The 21,359-nt window shown below is 36.0% G+C and overlaps 1 protein-coding gene across 1 annotated transcript; it reads left to right on the forward strand.

Moving 5' to 3' along the window:
- Positions 1 to 10,119: 10,119 nt before the first annotated feature.
- On the forward strand, positions 10,120 to 12,465 carry LOC103933411 (zinc-finger homeodomain protein 3-like). Its single transcript, XM_009343111.3, has one exon. The coding sequence runs from the start codon at positions 11,157 to 11,159 to the stop codon at positions 12,294 to 12,296; it is 1,140 nt and encodes a 379-aa protein (XP_009341386.2). The 5' UTR covers positions 10,120 to 11,156; the 3' UTR covers positions 12,297 to 12,465.
- Positions 12,466 to 21,359: the final 8,894 nt, after the last annotated feature.

Genomic DNA, 21,359 nt, shown 5'->3' on the forward strand with positions numbered 1-21,359 from the left:
TCACATAAACATTTGGCTTAATTACCATAGTATAGCGTGGTAGTGAATATACTCTTTATTTGATCTTGCACTTTTGCATGTATTTGGGCTTGACTTGAGGCTCTCTTGACAATTGGGCTTCAAGACTTGTTTGGGCTTGCTCATGACATTTTTGGGCCTCAACAAGACCCAATGGAGAAGATCCATGTTAGGGGTTGAAGAAAGACGGTTGTAGGATAGAGATTTGGTTTACCTAAGACAAAATACAATGATAAACATCGGAGAATTGACAGACAACGCTGAAGAATGCTAAGAAAACGTACATGAGCTTCTAAAAAGGAGAAAAAGGAAGAGAAAAAAGAAGGAAGTAAAGGATGGGGTTGCCACTGACTCTAACGAAAGGAAGAGGTCAGTGGCAATAAGAGTTATGTGCGAGAGAGAAAGCAACGACTAGGTCTTCTAGAGAGAGAAAAGCGTTGAGACCCCTACTCACTTACTTTCTCATTTCAAAATTCTCACTTCTCCTCATGGCACGTGTACTCCACTAGCATCCAAAGCTAACATTTTAATTATTAAAATTCCACTGTTTTTTCTTGCTTTGTTTGTATAGTTAAATTTTGGTTTGTCAACTAAAAAGTAATTAAATATTTGTTTTGCATGCTCGTGTGACATGAGTAAAAATGAAAAAAATTGAAATGAAAAAGTAAGTGAAAAGGTTGTTAGCACCCTTTCATTTAGTTAATAATAGCTTTTTTGTTTTAATTTGTTCTACTAGGGAGGTAATCTTTGTATTATTCTTATCTTTTTGTTTTTTCCGAGAAAGTTCTCAAGACATACAAAATATTAGACCACCTATGCTCTAGATAAGACATAAGAGAGGCACTTTTTGATCGTTTATACTCCACATAACAAATACAACGTTACCTGTGTAATAGGACAAATAAAAAAGAATTTAGATGACCTCCAATCCAGATAATTGGCAAATTATTTATTTCTTTTTCGAGATTCCACCTAAACAAGAGATTTTATAACTAACAAATTATTTTTTTGGAATTCGAATTTCAACTATTTAATGGCCTCAATGCAAGCTTTCAAAATTCAAAAACTAAACAATGCATTAAATCAAGAATAATAATAGTAATATTTTCCTCATTTATCAAAAAAAGGTAAATTCGGATGTCCAAAGAAATAATAACTCATTTAATCCTAAAGTAATAAATTGAATAGACATTTATTATAATTTGAGTTTTCTCTAAAATATAATGAGTTGATTGTGTATCAATCAAAATGCCCCTAAAATTTAGTGGTGGTTTATGTGTACAAGTCTTAAAAGTCCTTTATTTTGAGGATAAACTATGATTTAGATGCACGTGGGTATAGGTTTTTCACTTGAATCAAGTACATTTGGGATTCAAACCATCTTATCTTCCTTACCATTAATTAAAATAGTAATATCAATTGCAAATAAATAAAACAAATATGAATTTTTTTTGAGAGAATTGTGAGTAAAACCCATTACGCATAGTTGCTTAAATGCAAAATAGTTTCACCGCCTTCTCTATAGAAAGTTTGATGATTTGAGCCCTCCTGTCCTGTGTATCAACGCAGTCATATGCTTCAATCCCAAGGAATCACGCAATATCACTCGCTCACTCACAAACGCGCGCACACACACATAAAAAGAATCACGTAATATCATGAATATCTCTAAAAAAATTATAAATCATGTATTATCTATCTTGTTTATCAACATATTTGATTTGGATAAGATCGCTTTATAACTTATTTGTCATGTATATAATTATGAATACTTGATGACTTGCGCTAACACAAAAAGGGAAGTATAGTTTGTTGACTCTTGTTTTATCATCTCATCCATCCCTACAAAAAATCAAAACGAATTTCTCAATTTCCAACTTATTAATATGACAAGATGATTAAAATACAACCTTAGAAAGTTATTTGAATAATCTTAACAAACTCTAGATGATAGTTTGAGCTCAGTTGACAAATTATATCATGTCATGATGTGCCTAAATATGGAATAACAATGCATGGACAGATAAAAAAAAGTTCCAAATGAAGGGAATTAGATGCAATTATCACTTTCTGAGTCATACATGAAGAGGTGGTGGACTGGTGGTGGGGTCGGGAAAGAAGGAGGTGGTGGATACTAACGGACTGTGTAAAAGGAAAGGTAGTCTCTCTTTATTTTTTTATTTTTAAGTTTGCTTGCTTTGAATCTTATGCCTTACCCAAGGATATTAAGCTTTACTTTGGTCCCATAATATGTGTGTGTGTGTGTGTGTGGCATTTTGGTTCTAAGTCCAGACAAAATTATAAAGTGGTGGGAATGTTCCCAACGGCTAGCTAACCAGTCTTTTCCTTTAGTATGTCAAAGGCGCAGTTCAAACTTTAAAAGAAAGTAAACATGTTTGATTCTACCATATCATTATAGTACGTGGGCCCTTGAAAAACCAATGTTCAAACCACACATTCTTAAGGCTTGGAAGTTACATACATGTCACTTAAAACTATGGTCTAGTATGTTATTTCTTTTTACTTGTAACTTTGTAAGTGAAAGGTCTAAGCTTAATTGCCAACGTAAGGAATAATGAAATAGAAATGCCTAGGATTGATTGTCACGGCTCTGATGATCCCCCAAAACAAAAGCCCCCCAAGAAAACAAGAAGACGGTATCATTACCCTCATCCCTCCATGTAACATGTTCCTGAAAGCAACCTAGAATATGTCATTATATGCAGACAACTCACCCACTCCCAATGACTGCAGATCTATACATACCTACAATATATGAGGCTTCGAACGGGAAACACACCAGTTAATCCGCCACTCAATTCTAGGAAATGTGGACTCGGTTAAAAAACTTGGATAATCATGATGGGTTGTAAACATAAGTTGCATGTTAGGGGTTCAGTCTTAATTACTGTACATGAAGATGTAAATATTTCTAAAGACTAAGATAATTAATCAAGTAGGTATTTTTCTCTGTTGCCGTTAATTAATCATCAATATAATTGACACTGGCAATACGTCAAACTAAGTAATTAATATGATTGTGGTTGATATAATTCAATGCATCGTTTTAAAAATGCATCTATTCTTAACAAAGAATGACAGACAATGACTAGAGGACAAGTAGGTAAGGTTGAAGTATCAACATGGCAACTATGTAATTCGGTTTTTGAATTGTGTTTCATTTTGTTAAAATGAACTTGCAAAGTATTTCCAAACAAAGAAATCTTTAATTATCCATAACATTCCTTTTGTATTGTACATATAACAACTATATATACATTTTAAAAATAATTAATGTAGTATGCAGAAGAATTGAAATTACTGTGGAAGAGCTAGATGGCTACCTGACTTGGAAGCAAAATCTATAAAAAGATTGAATTGTGTGTTTGAGCTGTCAAAATGCCTTTATGAGCATCACATGTCGGTTAGGGTACAAGTGAATCAATCAAGGCCCAAGGGCATGAAAATAATAAATGCGCTTTATCTAAGAAATGTGAAATGTAATTTATTTTTCTTTTAATATATATGTGAGAAAGTAAATTTGGAAATAAACCATGTGATCGAGTAGGGATACAGAATGATGGCCTGCCAGACTGCCAGTGCCAGTTTTGGATATATATCCTGGCATGCAGTTGAAGAAAAGAAAACACTACCTATTTCTGCCCAAAGGCAAATTAAGGGAACCAAAACACATTTAAAGCAAGAGATATCTGCTCTGCTTTATGTTTACTCATGCATGCTTTATAGTTTATAAGAACAAGAAGATGATCCCTCATCCAAGTCCCACCCTCTTATAAAGAAATAATGTGAGATGATCGCGAAAAGAAGCAAGAAAAAGTGTGTGCATGCATATGAGTATCAAGTTAGCAAGCATGATACCATTTACATGCATTACTGGTGGTGGTGGTGGTGGTGGTCAGTGGTCACCTCTGCACTCCTGCATAGCTCAATGACAAAGCTACCCTTAACTGGGTTGGTAAGAAAGATTGAACTAATTGCAGACACAAAAATATGGAGATGGAAAGTCTTAAAATATCTGATTATCAATAGGAGCAATATATTATGCACATTGAGTTTACCCTTTTTTTTTTTTTTTTTTTTTCCTCTTTTATTACAAAGATATTCAGCACTAATCTATACTAGAGGAGGATTTGAATTTCAAATACAATAGGTTGAAGAGTGCTTACCTTAAAGAGAACAAAGAACTACAAAAAAGAAAGAGTTCAATTCAGGACAGGTCAGAAAACAACTCAAAACTTGGATGAAATCCAACCACAGTTAATGAACAATTAATCTTTAACAACTACAGTTGAAAACTATTCATTTTGGTTTTGACAAATGATAGGATAATCTACAACAAATTCATCTAATTACGAGGAGGAGGAGAGGAGAAGAGAGAGAGCTTGAACATGGAACGTAGTCGATTGAAGAGCAAAGCCCTATCCACTAGGGCAATTCACTACTTAAATAAATTCATAGATGATGACAGATGATCTCATATTAATTTGGCAATATTTTTTCCAAATTTTTTCGGCTTCATATTTTTCTCCGATATGCATGCATAGCAAGAGTATGACTGCTATTTGCAATAATTGTAATTCTTAATGAGGAGAAACGTGGCGTATCATGTAATTTGTTGTTTTAAAGAATTGCTCGTATGATCTACACACTTAAAAGGTCGTGCAATTACAACGTTGACAAGCACAACCCGGTTGCCAACATTACCAAATATTTACTTAGATTACATGTGGCCTATATATTCTGTAAGGGAGATCAGAAAAGAAGCAAACGAGGCAATTTGATCGGTAAGACGAGGTATAATTGGCCTCTTAATGGAAGATTTGGTTTCCTAAGACAAGGCATGTACCTCTCCAAAGAATAGGTGGTGACTGGTGATATTATTAATTAGAAGAAAGTTATAAAACGTGAGGGACAGCTTGTTGATTATTACTATTATTATAGCATGCATGAGGGATATATAACATCAAATCTAAGTTGACATAGACAATTTGCTTTAATTATAGCAAAAGGATTTGGTCCTCATTTCAAAAAGTAAAGTAAATTTTAGAGTTATTTTTGTATGATCAACTAGTATATAGTAAAGATTTTGGAGATGAACCAACGACTCTTTGCTTACTACATTAATATTGTCTTTTAACATGTAACTTACCGCTTGCGCAATGAGCAAATATGGTTCTATGCAAAGAAATGCACTCTATTCTTGAAATGAAAGTTGAAGAAATATATATATATTGAAATTTGAGGAGCAGATAAATGACCCATAATACGATTAATGATCAATTTGAAAATATCCTTTTGCCCATAATTGTCATTGGATCTTTTCTTTTAAATGGTACGATATTCATTGATCAAAGGGAAATGTACAAAACTTGAGGATAGTGTGCATAATGGGTCTTGATACCTTGTCGGAGATTTCAACCCGGTTCAAGAGAAAATGAATGTCCCACACAAACAACATAAGGAAACATGTCCTTAAGGAAATACAATTACAAAACCAGCCACATTAACAAGAAATATCATCTAGTAAGATGTCCATGATTATGTCCGGTGGTTCCTCGAACCATGACACATCATATTGTCTTCCAATTCCAGTACGAGGAAGCCTATGAGTTGCATTATTAACCTCTCGACGAGCAAGATTCAACTTTGGCTGAGTGAAAGCAAGGAGGAAAGTACGCACGTCATTGGATCTTAATTTTGGCAAACTTATGCAATTGAGATATGGATGGAACCATATGTTTTTCAACTTCTTTTTGCTCTGAGACATCTTAAAACTTATTATTATAGTCCAATTGTTCAAGCGTGTTAAAGTTTTGTGTGATTTTAATTAATAATGTAATCTATAAGAGTAAAGCCGTCCCAAAACAAACTAAGACCTAAGACGAAATTGATAATTTAGTATCTTGATATAATTTTTCCTTAATAAACTAATCTACTACTAACCTTCTCCACAGTCCACTGTACTATTATTTTGGTGAACATCATATAAAAGTTAGAAGAAAAAGGAATTTTAAAAAAATGTTTATTTCGAGAATTGAAATTGATGAATGGGGAAAGTTTTAAATGTATGTAAAATAAGAGTATGAAAAAATATGCAGACTATTTTAAAGGGAAAATAGAAAAATACAAGAAGATCATATTTTTGTACTATTTCATATGACAAATAATGTGTACATGTCACGTCAATAAATGAATTAATATGATTGAACGTTGATTGTTTGTATCATTTACCACATTATATTGTATACTAATATGATAATGGTTATGTGGTATACTCATTTAAAACTGAATCCCAAAATACAAATCTTGTTCGCTTTGCTTTTGGTTGGCCTCCAACGAGAGAGAGAACTCAAAAAGGAGAAAGAAGAGCAACAAAGAAAAAAGTAAGGGAAAATTATAAGAAGAGACAACAAACAGAAAAACAAAAAACTAAAGAAGGATAAAGTCCTTAAACGCGGTGTATAGAGTGTGGAATAAAGGAGGGATAACAAAAGAATAAAGTGATTTGAGTAAAGTTTAGTTCTCATAGATATTATATAAACATGCATGTTAATTAATTCCTCCCTGCAGAATGTGTAAAGAAAAACTTTATAGAACAAGACGCAACAGCCCTGTGCTAATTTCCACATATATCATGTAGTTATTTAATTTGGTGTTTGCCTCTCTCTACATAGGTTTAGGATCTGGAGAGACACGTTTTTGACACACATTTTATACGGTTCATTATGTAATATGTTTAATGATTTAATCATCTATTTTTTATGTTTTCCTTTAAATATCACTTCTACCAAAGATCACCAAAATTTAAAGTCATATGACTGTTGGATTAATTTTAGTGTTTCTTTGTAAAACCGTATTTTTTGTCCATTTTCTTTCTACAAATGAATGTCTTAATGATTTTAGATTTATTTAATTTTTCTGTAAGGATGATCTATGAATGATTAATTAAAATATAAACAGTTTGGATTCTTGAAAAAAATTACAAAATAAGAACTACAAAAACGTATGCCAACATTTTGTAAAAAAAAAAAATGGATCTCTAAATCCTAACCCATATAAGTGTCAGGATCCTAACCATTATATATATATGATAATTGTTATCAAAATTTTTGTGTTATATATATCATAAATATATGCATATGTAGCATCACTTGCATTACTCATAAAAGTAAGTCTCATTAGCAATACTCAATATATAACTTTTTTTATCCCACAATATATTTAAGGTGTGAGAATTTGAGTTAAACTTACACAATGAGTTAGCCACTATAATTTTAGTATCGAATTCATTACTTTTGAGAGTCAAATATAAGAATACTAACTTATAAGTAGAGAATAATGTCTATTAAATCGTAGTATTAACCCCTCTCAAGACCTTCAGATTGGATTTCTTATTGTTGATTTAATTTCTGTTTATTTTATAATTGTTTAGTTGTAGTTTTTTTTTTTTTTCCTTTTTTGAGTTTTAGGTTTAATTATAAAGAAAAAAATTATAACATCTCAAAGGACATATTTGGCATATTTGCAAATATAGAAGGGTGTAAAACAATATTTGAAATTGGAATATGCGTGGCCATAGAGATTGGGTGTCCAGAGACTTTCTTTAAGGGTACAAAGAACCACTTACTAACACACACACACACACACACTCACATATATATATATATATATATATATATATATATAAAATATATTACTACAATTCAGATTAGTTACTTTTACTAAGATTCATTAAAATCAAACTATATAGTAATAGTACTGCTAAGTCAAGGTTCTACATATCACCATTGGATTAGATAGTCGAACTATTATGAAGAACTATTGACTCTCTCTCTCTCTTTCTCTCTCTCTCTCTCTTCATGTGATTGTGATGATTCATAATGAACTGAAATGGCAATGTCGTCTGCTTTCCAAGGGGACATCATTGTCGTATTGAGTAATCCATTATGTTATGCATGATCCACCTCTTGTGAGTTGTGATTAAAAATATTACGAGAGCAATTTGCATGGAACGAGTTTACTGTTTTGTAGAGTTTTGATTCAATAACGTAATGTCATATGAAAAAAACTTACACACATGGTTGTAAAACCTTTGTGATATACTTCATACAAAGATCAAAATCAAAATATGAACTACGTATTGCAATAAATGCATGCAGTATTACTAACCCTAATTGCTGCTAAAGCATTAGTTCATAGTCAATTAATGGAACACTTACTCGAAGATGAAGCCATGATGTATGAGATGTGATTAAGACCTTCCTTTCTCTTGGAAACGAATTGGAACTCTTGCTCTTGATAGGAAGCGCAATCACACAAATGAGAACCTTGTAACTTACCGAGAAAGGGAATCAAAACCCTTGTTATAGGGATGCAACTGCTCCACCTATCCCGGTAGTAGTTGCCATCAGTTTTCCAACTCCTTGTAACTATCCTCCACATTATTTTGTACAATATGTATTAGGTACATTACATTATATCTCCTTTTATGTATGTTATTTCATATCTCTATTAAATGGTTTGATTCACTTCTTGCATAAGAGTTCTAGCAATGGTATAATAGTAGTGATTAGTGAACCTGACGATCACAGTAATAATGAACTAGTTTCATGTAAGTTCTTCTCAAATATTATATATATATATATATATATATGTATATAATTAAACAAGGAATGTCCCTTTTTTAATGAAAAAACATCAAATTGGTTCTTGTCCGAACTCTTATTCTGAACTCTAAATGTGGCGTTGTGGCAACATAGTAAACAAACAATCTTGCAAAGAAACCATAATTATCAATTTATCATCCGATGGAAATAGTGTGTATATATCGATATTTTGTGATTAATCAAAAGCTTAAGGGTGTGTTGTGAAAAAGTTCTGGCCATTAGCATATCTGAGCTTTTGTTTAGTCCAAAACAAACTCCATTTTAGTTTAATTTCTCCCCATAGTAAGGCCTTACTTTCCCTTGGATAAAAAAAATAAGTTAGCTAGCTAACTAGTTCCGAACGAAGATGGAAAAGTTAGGTGCAAATGAGTGGGAAGGTCATTTAATTAAGAAAACTAATATTCTTAGATTCTTGATTGATTAGAATTATAACTTTGCAGAGGATTGCGTGCTTCCAATATCTTGAACAAAAATTAAGTGACAGCTACAGGCGGTGAAATATACAAGTTAATTAACTTTGTTCGTAAGTAATTAGGATCACAACATCCCTCTATTTAATTAGATAATTTGATGATATAAATGGTTCACGTGAGTAGCATGAGGCTTTCTTGATTTCACCCCCAAATGGTTAACGACGAAACTTGAATTAAATAATTGAACAGGCATTTGTTGCATGGAGCTGACCTGAGTGCCGAGGCAGCAGCAGTACTATATATGGTTTTGCGCGCGTAAACGTGTGTGTGTGTGTGTGTATTATATTACTGTCATGCATGTCATTATTTTATCTAATAATTGAGCTCAATTAATTAGGCCCTTGATTAGGAGTGGAATTTGAGAGTGTGAAGATTGAAGACAAAGGCAGAAGAAGAAGGTACACAGAAAACATTTTGAGTTCAAATAAAGTATAGGGCACTCATATTAAACATGGACAATGATTTTCAAATACTTGTTTTATTTTTTGTATTTCCCTATTGATTATGTCCTTTAAGTAATTCACCTTTAATTTTATTCGATTAAAAGCTAAAAGAAAAGTGAGTGCAAAATAAAAACAAGACTGCAAAAAGAACTTCCCAGCATTGTAAAATATGAGAGGTTTTGCTAATTTTCCTTTGAGACAACATTACTTTTCATAATTCCTCTCTCTGTCTCTCTCTCTGTCTCTCTGTCTGTGGCATTTGGCATTGTATTCCTATTGTCCTTTCCACTCTCTGACACACACAGAGCGCTGTATGACTTGCCTGATAGTGCAAGCAAAGCTTTAAGCAAGCAAGCGCCCCCACTTTTTTTTTTTTCTTGGATTATGGGTGCTTTCTCAAGTTTCAACTGGTATGGTTTCTCCAAAAGCTCACTGTGTATTCCTCTCTGTCTGTAAAAAAGCTATGCCTTTAACTCTCTCTCTCTCTCTCTCTCTCTCTCTCTCGACTTTCCTAATTGGGCCCCTCATCAGGACTCATCACTAGTGAGTATGTAATGTAAGCCGATATTAATACTTAGTGCTACACTAGCAAAACCACCATCAAAACTAGTCTCTCCACGGTTAAGCTTAGCTATACCTATTCTCTCTCTCTCTCTCTCTCTCTCTGAGTCTGTTCTCCAACAACTGATCTCTTATAATTTCTTGCTTTGTTTCTTTACCACCCATTAGCTCCATCAGTTTCCCTTCCCTTGCTAACTTAATCAATGATCAGATTTACTTTGGTTTGTTCATAAACTAGTCTATACTTCACCATTCATTTGATTAAGCTCTCTCTATCTCCCTCTCCCTCCAAATTAGCCAAAGAAAGACTGTTTTTCTTTCGCAGCTTCTTTATGCCTGTTGGAAATTGGAAAATGGAAGGTGACTGTTTAAGCAGCGCATGAGCATGAATTAGCTATATACCAAACATATATTCTCAAAGGGAAGTTCATCCTCTAATTGTTTTCTTTCTTTCATTCTTTCTGATCTTCTCTACTCCTTAGCCATTTCTCGATCGATTAATTTCTTTTATGTTTATCTTCTTTCTTGGGAGTCTTTGATGAGTGCGTGGTGACCTCCTTTACTCCCTCCCCCCCTCTCTCCTTGTCCCCTCTATCTATCTATCTATCTATCTGTTTCAAATTAATGAAAGAGGAACACTAGTAGTATTTGCTAGCTTGGTTCTACTACTGGTATACAGCAATTTATGGAGATATATGTCGAAGTGGATGTGGCTCAAGCGTGAATCAAGACCCTTTTAATTAATTGCTGTACTATGTTCTTTAATCAAAAGGATTAATTATATATTGGCACCATATTCAAACCCTCCAATTCTGTTTGTCTTTCTCTCCCCTCTCTCTCTTGTTCCTTTTCTTTTGGTCTCCAACTACCAAACAAACAAGACCCAAATCATTAAAATAGTAGTTAGAGAAAAAAGAAAAGAAAGATCCATCTATCTATCCTAGCTAAAGAATAGATTGATTAATTAATTAATAATGGATCAACTTTCAAGTCAAGAAGGAGAGATCCCACTCACAATCCCAGTCCCGATCCCGATCCCAATAAATACTTCCTTTAGAAGTGGTGGGCATGGCCACTTGATCCATCATCATCAGCAGCAGCACCCCCATGACCCTACAGCAGCAGCAACAGCAAGAGCAGCCGTGCCCCACAACAACAACAAAAACAACCATTCCAATTTCCTTCCCCCCTCAACAGTGGTGCCCCAAAATCAAACCCCCCACAATACTAATGGCTCTAATCCCATGCCCACAGGCCTGGATCATTCTCATGAGGAGGAGGAGGAGCAGGAGGAGGAGCATCATGATCATTTCAACAACGCAAATGCAAATGTTGTGCCCTACAAATACAACACTCACAATAATAAGAAACAAGCAGTTGTTGGGCACAATGGTGTGAGGTACAAGGAGTGCCTCAAGAACCATGCAGCAGCCATGGGAGGGACTGCCACGGATGGCTGTGGCGAATTCATGCCCAGTGGAGAAGAGGGCACCATTGAAGCCCTTAACTGCTCTGCCTGCCACTGCCACAGAAACTTCCACAGAAAAGAAGTTGAAGGTGAGCAGCAGCAGCTCTCCTCTTGGGATCATAATTTCCATCATACCATCAACAGGGCGGCTGGTGTTGGCAGCAAGAAATTCTTATTAAGCCATGAAAGAGGAGGAGGAGGAGGAGGAGGACGTCACAAGAGTTTACTAGCACCACCCCAATACCCCCACCAGCACCAGATGATAATGTCTAACTACAACATGGGGATGGGGATGATTGGGATGGTGGGGTCCATTCCTTCAGATCAGTCTGATGAGCAGGAAGATCATCATCATCATCGTCATCATGGTGGCGGTGGTGGTGGGACAGTGGGCAGCAGGCCAGCAGTAGGACATGTAGCAAAGAAAAGGTTCAGGACAAAGTTTACACAGGAGCAGAAGGAGAAAATGTTAAACTTTGCAGAGAAAGTAGGGTGGAAGATTCAGAAGCAGGAAGACTCGTTTGTCCAAAACTTCTGCCAAGAGATTGGGGTCAAAAGAAGAGTTCTGAAGGTTTGGATGCACAACAACAAACACAACCTAGCCAACAAGATCAACCCACCACCACCTCCCCCACCTGCCCCTTAATCATCGATTAGCTAGTTTCTGCTTAACCCTACCCTTATAAAGTACTCATCATTATTATTATCATTTGTAATTTACTCTGGCTTTTTTTCTTCTGTTTATTCATAATGTTCTCCTTTTTCATCTCCAATTTTCTTGGGTTTTCTTTATTATTATTCTTATATCTGTAATATCATTGGTGTATCCTTGGTTATGCAATGTAGTTTGGGAAAATCTTGGTTTGGCAATTGGCTATCTGTGCTTTAGTTAGTTTCATTATTTCACCATAGAAATAATGGATTGAATTGAGAGACTGATATCAGTAGAGGTGGAGGTTGCTTCATCATTACCCCTTTACTAATACATTTTTGTATTGAATATTAATTATATTGAATATGTTTGTAAGTTTTCGACTATATAATAATTAATGCCTATAGGTTGACAGAAAAAATTAAACAAAAACTGGCGTATATTTTGTGATTTTTTTTTTTTGAAACAAAGTACGATATTTATTGATGATGAGTTTGAAAACGTACAAAACTAACATTGAGGATAGGGTGCATATAAAGGGCCCCAATAAAAACTTTGCCGGAAATTTCAACCCGGTCGAAGAAAAAGTGGAATATATTTTGTGAGTTCTACTAGCAATCTAGCTAGTCATTAACTACTTCCATTTTACAAGTAATTAAAGTATTTCAAGATGCTGACAATACAATGTGTTGAATTTTGTTATTTTCTCCCAAAACTAATTTGGATTCTATAGGTGGAGGGTATACTATTGTGTCCTTATGTTATTTAATTATAATATATATACACACAATAAAATCTATGTTGCCTGTTGCAAGAACTTAAAAGAAGACATATTCATATAGCCTTTGCCCTTTGGGGTTCCTTCATGGAGTCGTTCCAATGCTTCATCTTGTTCAACGGTTAGGTTTTGAAGAATTTCTTATTTTTTTGTGATTGTAACATTCTTTCGTGATGTTACTAAAATAGGTGGTTGACAATCGTATCTATTTGAGTGGGTATTTAATGTTGGGCTTGGTGCGATTGGAAGCCCAAGAACGTAAAAAGTAGAAGGAAGATTGGGTTCGGACAAAGCGGCAACCCAGGCAGAATTAAAAATCATTTTTTGTCAAAGAATAGGCAACAAGCCTATGTTGGAAGCGATACTCAAAGGACAACTCACCCCCAACAAAAAGTACTTTTCAAAGGCATAGATAGGTAAATAAATGGTGGCTGACCATACTCTGAGGCCACCACCAAAAGGTGAAGCTTGGACAGTTGGGCTAGAGAGGCTATAAAAGCAGCAAAGAACACAAGGAAGAAGGACACTCAACCATCAATCAAAAGACATCCAACTTTGCACTCCAGCAAGCAAGAAACCAGAAAGCTTTAGTTTGTCTAAACTTTACCTTTTTAGTTGTAAGACCACCATAGAAAGCCATCTTTTGTCAAGTTTTAGAAGCTCTGCTACATTTTTCTTGTGTTGTAGTATTGAATCCCTTTAGTAAACCTGATTTATATTTCATTCTCCAAAGATTACAACCCCTATAAAACACAAAGAGAAGTGGTTGCAAGAAGACGAACCTTGCCTAACAAGATCATAATCTTGTCCGAATGTCTTTTGTTTGTACTTACATAAGGTAGATCTGTTGTTTTATGCATTTTCATTGGATCCTATATCATTTTCGACTGCTTTTCATTCAAAGTTCCATATATGATTAATCTTGCTAAACTAATTAACCTTGCTGCTTTAATTGTTAACCTTAACCAAAGAAGTAGTTTGAAGGGCCTTGAACTCCCTTTAGTCAGACATATGATATTATGAGTAAATTTTCAATGGGGATGACTATAATGTATCTTCCAGAGATCAAATTTTCAAATTTTCAAATCACTATGTGGCATTCAAGGACAGCCTCAATTACAAACTGAGATTGGTTGGGAACTCACTGGTAGGTTTGGCTTCCCAATGGTACTCTCTGTTACCCCTAATTTCATTGCCAATTGAAGGCAAATGGAAATGGCCTTTCTTGAGCAGTTTTATAAGTGGAACCTGAAATGACCATTAATGATCTGGTGGAAGTGAAGCAATATGAACATGAGTCTACGGAGGATTTTATGATGAGGTTAAGGAAAACAAGGATGAGATACCAGTTCCCAATCAACCATGCTCAACTCATAGCCATTGCCTAGAAGGCTTTGAGACTACCTCTGAGGAAGAAGTTTTATGATGTGCGATTTATCGAGCTGGTGATTGTGATCACTAAGTATAAGAAACTATTGACAAAAGAACATCAAGTGAAGTATTAATCTAAAGTGCCTTTTTTTTTTTTTTTTTTTTTTTTTTAAAGTAAAGCGCTAATACATCAGCTAATGTTTGAAGGCCTAGAGGCAAGAGAAAATGATAACAGCATGGGAGAAGGGATAAAGTTATGTACTATGGAGATGACCACTCCATTCAAACCCTTTGATGGTGAAGGGATTGGTTCAACCCATAAAGGACCAAAAGATTGTGATGAACGATGGAGGCTTTGTACCTATTTAACCTCCAAAGTATCAGTCATATTCCTTTGACTTAACTAAGGCCGCAGACATTTATGAAGAACTGGTAAGGGCTCGGGTAATCTTGCCCAACAACATTAAGAAGATGCCTAAACCTAAAGAACTCAAAGGAAAGAAGTATTGCAAGGTCCATTATATCTTTAATCACTTATTTGCTAATTGTGTGCAGTTTAGAGATTGGATCCAAGACCTTATAGTCAAAGGGAAATTGTTGCTGGAAAAATTCGAGGCCAACATGATGATTGGCACAGATCCATTCCCAGAAGCCCCAATCAACATGATAAATCTTAATTGGATTAAGAGGATGAAAAAGGAGAAAGAAAGTAAGCATGTAGGCCAAAACAAGGCACCAGAAGGTTGCCCGGCAGGCCCTAAGTAGTTGTAGTCAAATGAGTAGTTTTGCATAGTTGATGTCAATGTGAATGTGAGCTCGAGGTACCAGCATTAGGTGTCATCATTGATTCAGAGTTGGTCAGAAGGAAAGAGCTAGAAAAACAGGACGTCCGCATGAGTATTCTTCGGGTTGCTGAAACAAATAAAAGATGACTAAGAATATGTTCCAAAGGTTAGGAGGAGATTCAGAGCCTAAGGGTCTATCTGAAATGTTTAGAAACTTTGAAGCCTATGAAGAAGTGGAAGATAAAGATGTGAGGTTACCACGTTAGGTGGATGTAAAGACTCCCCAGCCAACCAACCATAGTAGCATGAGACAAGGAAGGCAAGAAAGAACCATGAGCCCGATACCACCAGTTACAAAGGTGAATTCGGTCTGATTGGGCCAAAAATGGTACATAGTGGGTAAAGGCGAAAAATCTATTAGAGAAATGGAGGCATCCATGATAAGAAAGGTTCAGAGGCAACACAAGGCTCATATGAACTCATTAAAAATTCCTTCTATTTCATAAGCTTCTGAGAATGTTAAGTTCGAGGTGTTTACCCATGGAGGAGAGAGACGACCAAATTGGAGAAGTAAGAGAAAAGTAGAAAGGGATAATAACAAGGTTGAAGGTGGAGGGGATCATGTTCCTCAAACTCCTAATCTAAGGAAATACAGGGTATTAAAAAGAATGCAAGAGAGCATGGTGATGGTACCTACGTTGGAATCTAGAGCCTATTTGTTTTGGAACTATTTCTCCTGAAAGAAGGATGCATCTACTACCACAAGTGGATATTCCCTTCGGAACTCCAAGGCAGCTACATAAATTTGACATAATAGAAGAAGAGGAAGTGCCCGAGTTAATGTTAACCAAAGATGCCCAATCATTGATAGATCGGTTTCTGTGCCAGATTGAGGAGAAGAAGGAAGGAACACCTGGACCTAGCAACTTTCACGTAAATATGACCTATGTATTATCCTTCATGTTCTGTACATAACCAAATCAACCAACAGTAATGGAGGATGATTATTTGGCACAAGAGCCAATGATGGCTCTTGTAAACATTGAAGAAGTTAGTAAGAAGGGGTCAAGCTTGGCAGATTTCCCCGACCCCACACAAAAAAGCCCGAGAAAGTTTATTCTGATAAGATAGTATTCAAAAAACCAAGTCTGGCCTTAGCAAGCTATCTAAAGCCCATATATGTGACAACTCATTAGGAAAGAGTTCCATTTAAAATGATGTTGATAGATGAGGCAACAGTTAATGTACTACCAATTAAATAGATAAAGAGACTTTGCAAAGGTGAAGAAGACCTTATTCCTATTGATCTCACAATGTCTAGTATTTCTAGGGCCATCACGAAAACACATAGGATATTACCCTTAGAAGTAGACTTGGGATTTAAGAAGATTATGTTGGCATTTTTTGTGGTAGACAATAGCTCTACTTATGGGGCGTTGCTGGGAATGGATTGGATACACCAGAGTTTGTCTATACCATCTACCTTGCACCAACAAGTTGTTGTCTATCATGAACCCACTACTACAGAACAAGGATTTTAGGAGATGGTGGAGGCCAAGTCACGGCCATTTCTCCCCATAGCTAATGTTGTTGAGGCCAATTTCTACAATCCCAATGTTAGGATCATACAATGTCTAGGTGCTGATCAGAACGGCCACCCTACCAAGGTGACGGCCCAAAAGCTCTTAGAACAATGACTTTTTCTCACTCAGGAGGAAAGGAACAAGCCTTATATTGTCCCTGCCCGCCACCACCAATGATGACAGACTAAAAGAGAAAGGACCAAGTGATAGCGGTCAGGTTCTTAATTAAGAGATTGCTAGATTATGGAAGATAGCAAAAAGGGATCAAGGAAAGCTCAACCAAAGAAATAATAGAGTGAGGAAAGGGAACTTCAGGCACTAAAGATGATCAAGGAAGAGAAATTTTGGAAGAAGAAATAAAGGCAACCATCCACATGGCAGAATGTATATATGACTTAGATTGGCCAGAGGATGAGCCCAAGGCTCCAAAGTCAGTAGAATTTTTGTCTATAGAGCCCTATAAACCAGCACCCGAAGTTCAAGATTCCTTAGAAAACATTAATTTAGGAACTAAGGAGGATCCAAGGCCAATACAGCTTAGTGGCTTGTTGGAAACCGTAGATCAGGCAAAGATAGTTAATCTTTTGCATGAATTCAAAGACTATTTTGCATAGCATTACACAGAAATGCCAAGATTAGACTCCAATTTAGTAGAGCATATAATGCCTATTAAAAAGAGGTACAGACCTGTAAAGCAAACACCAAGGAGGATGTCAAAAGACATAGAGGAAAAAGTCAAGGAAGAAATTAAGAAGCTAGTAAAGGCAGGCTTTATTAGGCTTGCAAAATATGTAGAGTGGTTGGCTAACATTGTACCTATATTGAAAGCTGCAACTAATGCCATTCGATTTTGTGTCGATTATAGAAACATTAATGAAGCAACTCCCAATGATGAATACCCTATGCACATGGTTGACCTATCCATTGATGTAGTTGCAAAACACAAAGTATTATCTTTTATGGATGGAAATGCTGGATATAATCAGATAAAAATAGTTAAAGAAGATATACATAAGACAACATTCAGATGCCTAGGACATATAGGAGCTTATGAATACGTAATCATGCCCTTTAGGTTGGAAAATGCCGGTCCTACTTATCAAGGGGTGATGAATGCTATTTTTTTCATGATTTGATCTGGCATATCATGGAGGTATACATTGATGACATTATGGTGAAGTTTAGAACTGAAGACCAGTACCTGGAGTACATCAGAAGAGCCTTGCTGAAAATGAGAACCCACAAATTAAAGATGAATCCTAGAAAGTGTGTCTTTGGGGTTAGATCGGGCAACTCTTGGGTTCTTAGTCCATCAAAGAGGTGTGGAAGTTGACAAGAACAAGGCTAGGGCTATAATGGAGTTGTCTACCCCCACTAACAAAGTGCAATTGTAGAGGTTGCTAGGGAAGATTATTTTTTTAAGGAGATTCATTGCTAATCTGGCGGGTAAAATCCAACCTTTGACTCATTTGTTAAGATTGAAGAATCAAGACAAGTTTGAGTGAGGGCCTTAACACCAAGAGGCCTTTGATAAATTGAAGACTTGTCATGCCTCCCCAGAAGGGGAAGCCTTTAAAGCTATACATTTCAGCATCCGAGAAATCAACAGGGAGTTTATTGGCTCAGAATAATGAAAAGGGAAATGAGCAGGCAATTTACTACCTTAGTAGAATCCTTACTGAGGTAGAAACAAAATTTGCCCTAATTGAAAAATTATGCTTAGCCTTGTACTATACTGCCAACAAATTAAGGCACTACATGTTGCCTTACCATATCCATATAATTGCCAAAACTAATGTGATCAAGTACATGATGTCCAAGCTTATGCTAACTGGAAGAATTAGGAAATGGATCTTAGCACTATCAGAGTTCAATTTTCAATATGTACCTCAGAAAGCAGTAAAGGGACAAGCAATTGCAGACTTCCTAGCTGAGCACTAAGAATCCAATGAAGAACTCGTTAGCATTCATGGAACTCTGGAAGTGGTTAGCCTCTGGATCCCACCTAGTAAGGCTTATTTGGGCAAGAAGAAGTGGTTTCAGTAAGAAGTAAAAAGAATAACTATCATATGGATCACTCCTTGGAGATTATACTTTGATGGATCATGCACACAACATGATGCAAAAGCTGGAATTGTCATCACTGATCCAAAGGGAATCCAGCATTACTACTTATTTCTTCTGGATTACAGGGATACTACCAACAACAGGGCAGAGTATGAAGCATTGATTATTGGCTTAGAGATTCTAACAGAGTTGGGGGTAGCTGAAATAGAAGTATATGGTGATTATGAGTTGGTGATTAATCAATTAAATGGGAAGTACTTACCTAGAAGCTACTCAATTATTAAATTATTAGGGGTAATGAAGCAACAATTAGCCATATTCCCAGAAAAGCAAATTTGATTGCCAATGAAATGGCATAGAAGGCTTATGGAGCACAGGTTTAAGAAAGAAGGCCTAAGATGGAAGTAGAAATACAAATGAGAAGTCTCCCTTCAATCCTTAAGAAGGGATTTAGCCTGGATTTAATGACTAAATAACCTAAGATAGAGGACTAAAGAGCATCTATCATCCAATACTTGAAGCACCATTCTATTCCCATTAATAAAAATTTCAGATGACAGACAACTAAGTTTGTTAAATAGGATAAAACTTTGCTAAGAAAGACTCCAGATGGGCTTTTGTTAAAATGCTTGGGTCTAGTAGAATTAATGAGGGTGATGGCTAAGATACATGAAGGCATTTGTGGAGCACACCAAATAAGAACAAAGATGAGATGGTTGCTAAGAAGATATGGCTATTTCTGGCCTGACATGTAGAAAGATTGTAAAACTTATGCTAGAGGATGTGATGAATATCAAAGGCATGGACCTCTCCCAACACACACCATCAGTACCTTTGAATCCAGTAGTAAAGATATGGCCTTTCAGAGGGTGGGCCATAGACTTTATCGGGCAAATATACCTAGCATCCAACAAAGGACACACCTTCATAATTCTGGCAACTAATTACTTTACTAAATGGGTTGAGGCTTCAGTTATGAGGACCATTAATTCAGCTGCTGTGGGGTGCTTGAAACGATTATTACAGACAGAAGGCCATCATTTATTTCAAAAGAAGTAAAATAGTTAAAGATAAAGATGATCCAGTTTAGTCCTTATTATGCCCAATCTAATGGTCAAGCAGAAGCTAGCAACAAGATATTGGTGAACATCATTAAAAAAATGGTGGCAGATAACCCAAAAAGGTGGCATGAGAAGTTGGGAGATACTCTTTGGGCTTCTAGAACCTTAAAGAGAGCAGGAACTGGGACTTCTCCTTATGTATTGATGTTCGGACAAGAGGCAGTGCTCCTTATAAGGATTAATGTGAGTTATGTGAGGCTTTAGAACCAATTTGGCCTACATAGTGATGAATTTATTCAGGCCATTTATCAAGGAATTGAGGATTTGGATGTGGCCCGAATTGAAGCTCTAAACACAATCCAAGAAGGGAAAAAGGTTGTTGCCCGAGCTTACAACAAGAGAGTATGACTAAAGACTTTTAAAGAAGGAGAATTAGTATGGAAAGCAATTTTGCCCTTGGGAGCTCAAGTTAGAGGTTTTGGGAAATGGAGTCCCACTTGGGAATGCCCTTTTACAATTACCAAAGTATTAGACATAGGGGGGTATTACTTGGCAGATTTAGAGGGAGACTTACATAAACATTCAGTCAATGCTAAATTTCTAAAGAAGTACCACTCAACTCTTTGCAATGTTAAAGACTGTTATATTAGTGAAGTATAATGCTTAGAAAAAGAGTTGGGCCCTTTCTGTATGTCTAAAGTAGTTGTTTCTAGCATAAAAGTGTAAATAAGTAAGTAAAATAGTGAAACAATGAGATATATTTTCATTCAAAAATTGGGGAAGAACAGAGGCCCTAGGCTAACAAGTTTACATCTTTAGTCAAGGCAACTATCCTAGAATGATAAGTCTACATGATGGTGAAAATACGACCCGGCTCTTCTAAAGCTATATTGATGTTAGCTAGCTCGATCTTCTTGTATAGCGTGCTCAAGAAAGTCATATACTCAGCCTTCAGAGCAGAGAGTTGTTCCTCTAGCTTCTGGACTTGAACCGTTACCACCATTATCTGATCCTCCATGGTTGAGCGTTATTCCACCAGCTACTGCAGAGTAGTAGAGGTCCTAGTCTACTTCTCCTTGTAGCATCTCACCCTATTGGGTTGCCTCTCTGCCTTAAGATGCTGATCTTTCAAAGCCTTCAGATTTTCAAAAAAAAGAGATAAATGTCTCATATTGCACCTTAGTCATCTGCTGGGCTTGGTATAATTTGGTGAGAGTTCTTTTAGCATCGTGAAGGCCCCTAAGGCTAAAAGAAGCAGAAAAGTCCATCTGCATCCATTCTTTGAAAACCCTCATGTGTCAATCTTGAAGATGTTGAGGCTCAGAAGGGCACCTTGGGGATCTCATCTTTGTCCTAATTTGCCGGAACTCTCTAACTAGGTTGGGCAAAAAGGGTGTGGCTAGAAGAGAAGC

Source organism: the organism of the source record quoted next, unplaced genomic scaffold (assembly GCF_019419815.1).
Source record: "Pyrus x bretschneideri cultivar Hongxiangsu unplaced genomic scaffold, Pyrus_bretschneideri_v1 Contig265, whole genome shotgun sequence".
Classification (NCBI taxonomy): domain Eukaryota; kingdom Viridiplantae; phylum Streptophyta; class Magnoliopsida; order Rosales; family Rosaceae; genus Pyrus; species Pyrus x bretschneideri.

Excerpts from the sequence above, each read along its gene's own strand:
- LOC103933411 (XM_009343111.3), top strand. The coding sequence starts at position 11,157 with ATGGATCAACTTTCAAGTCAAGAAGGAGAGATCCCACTCACAATCCCA.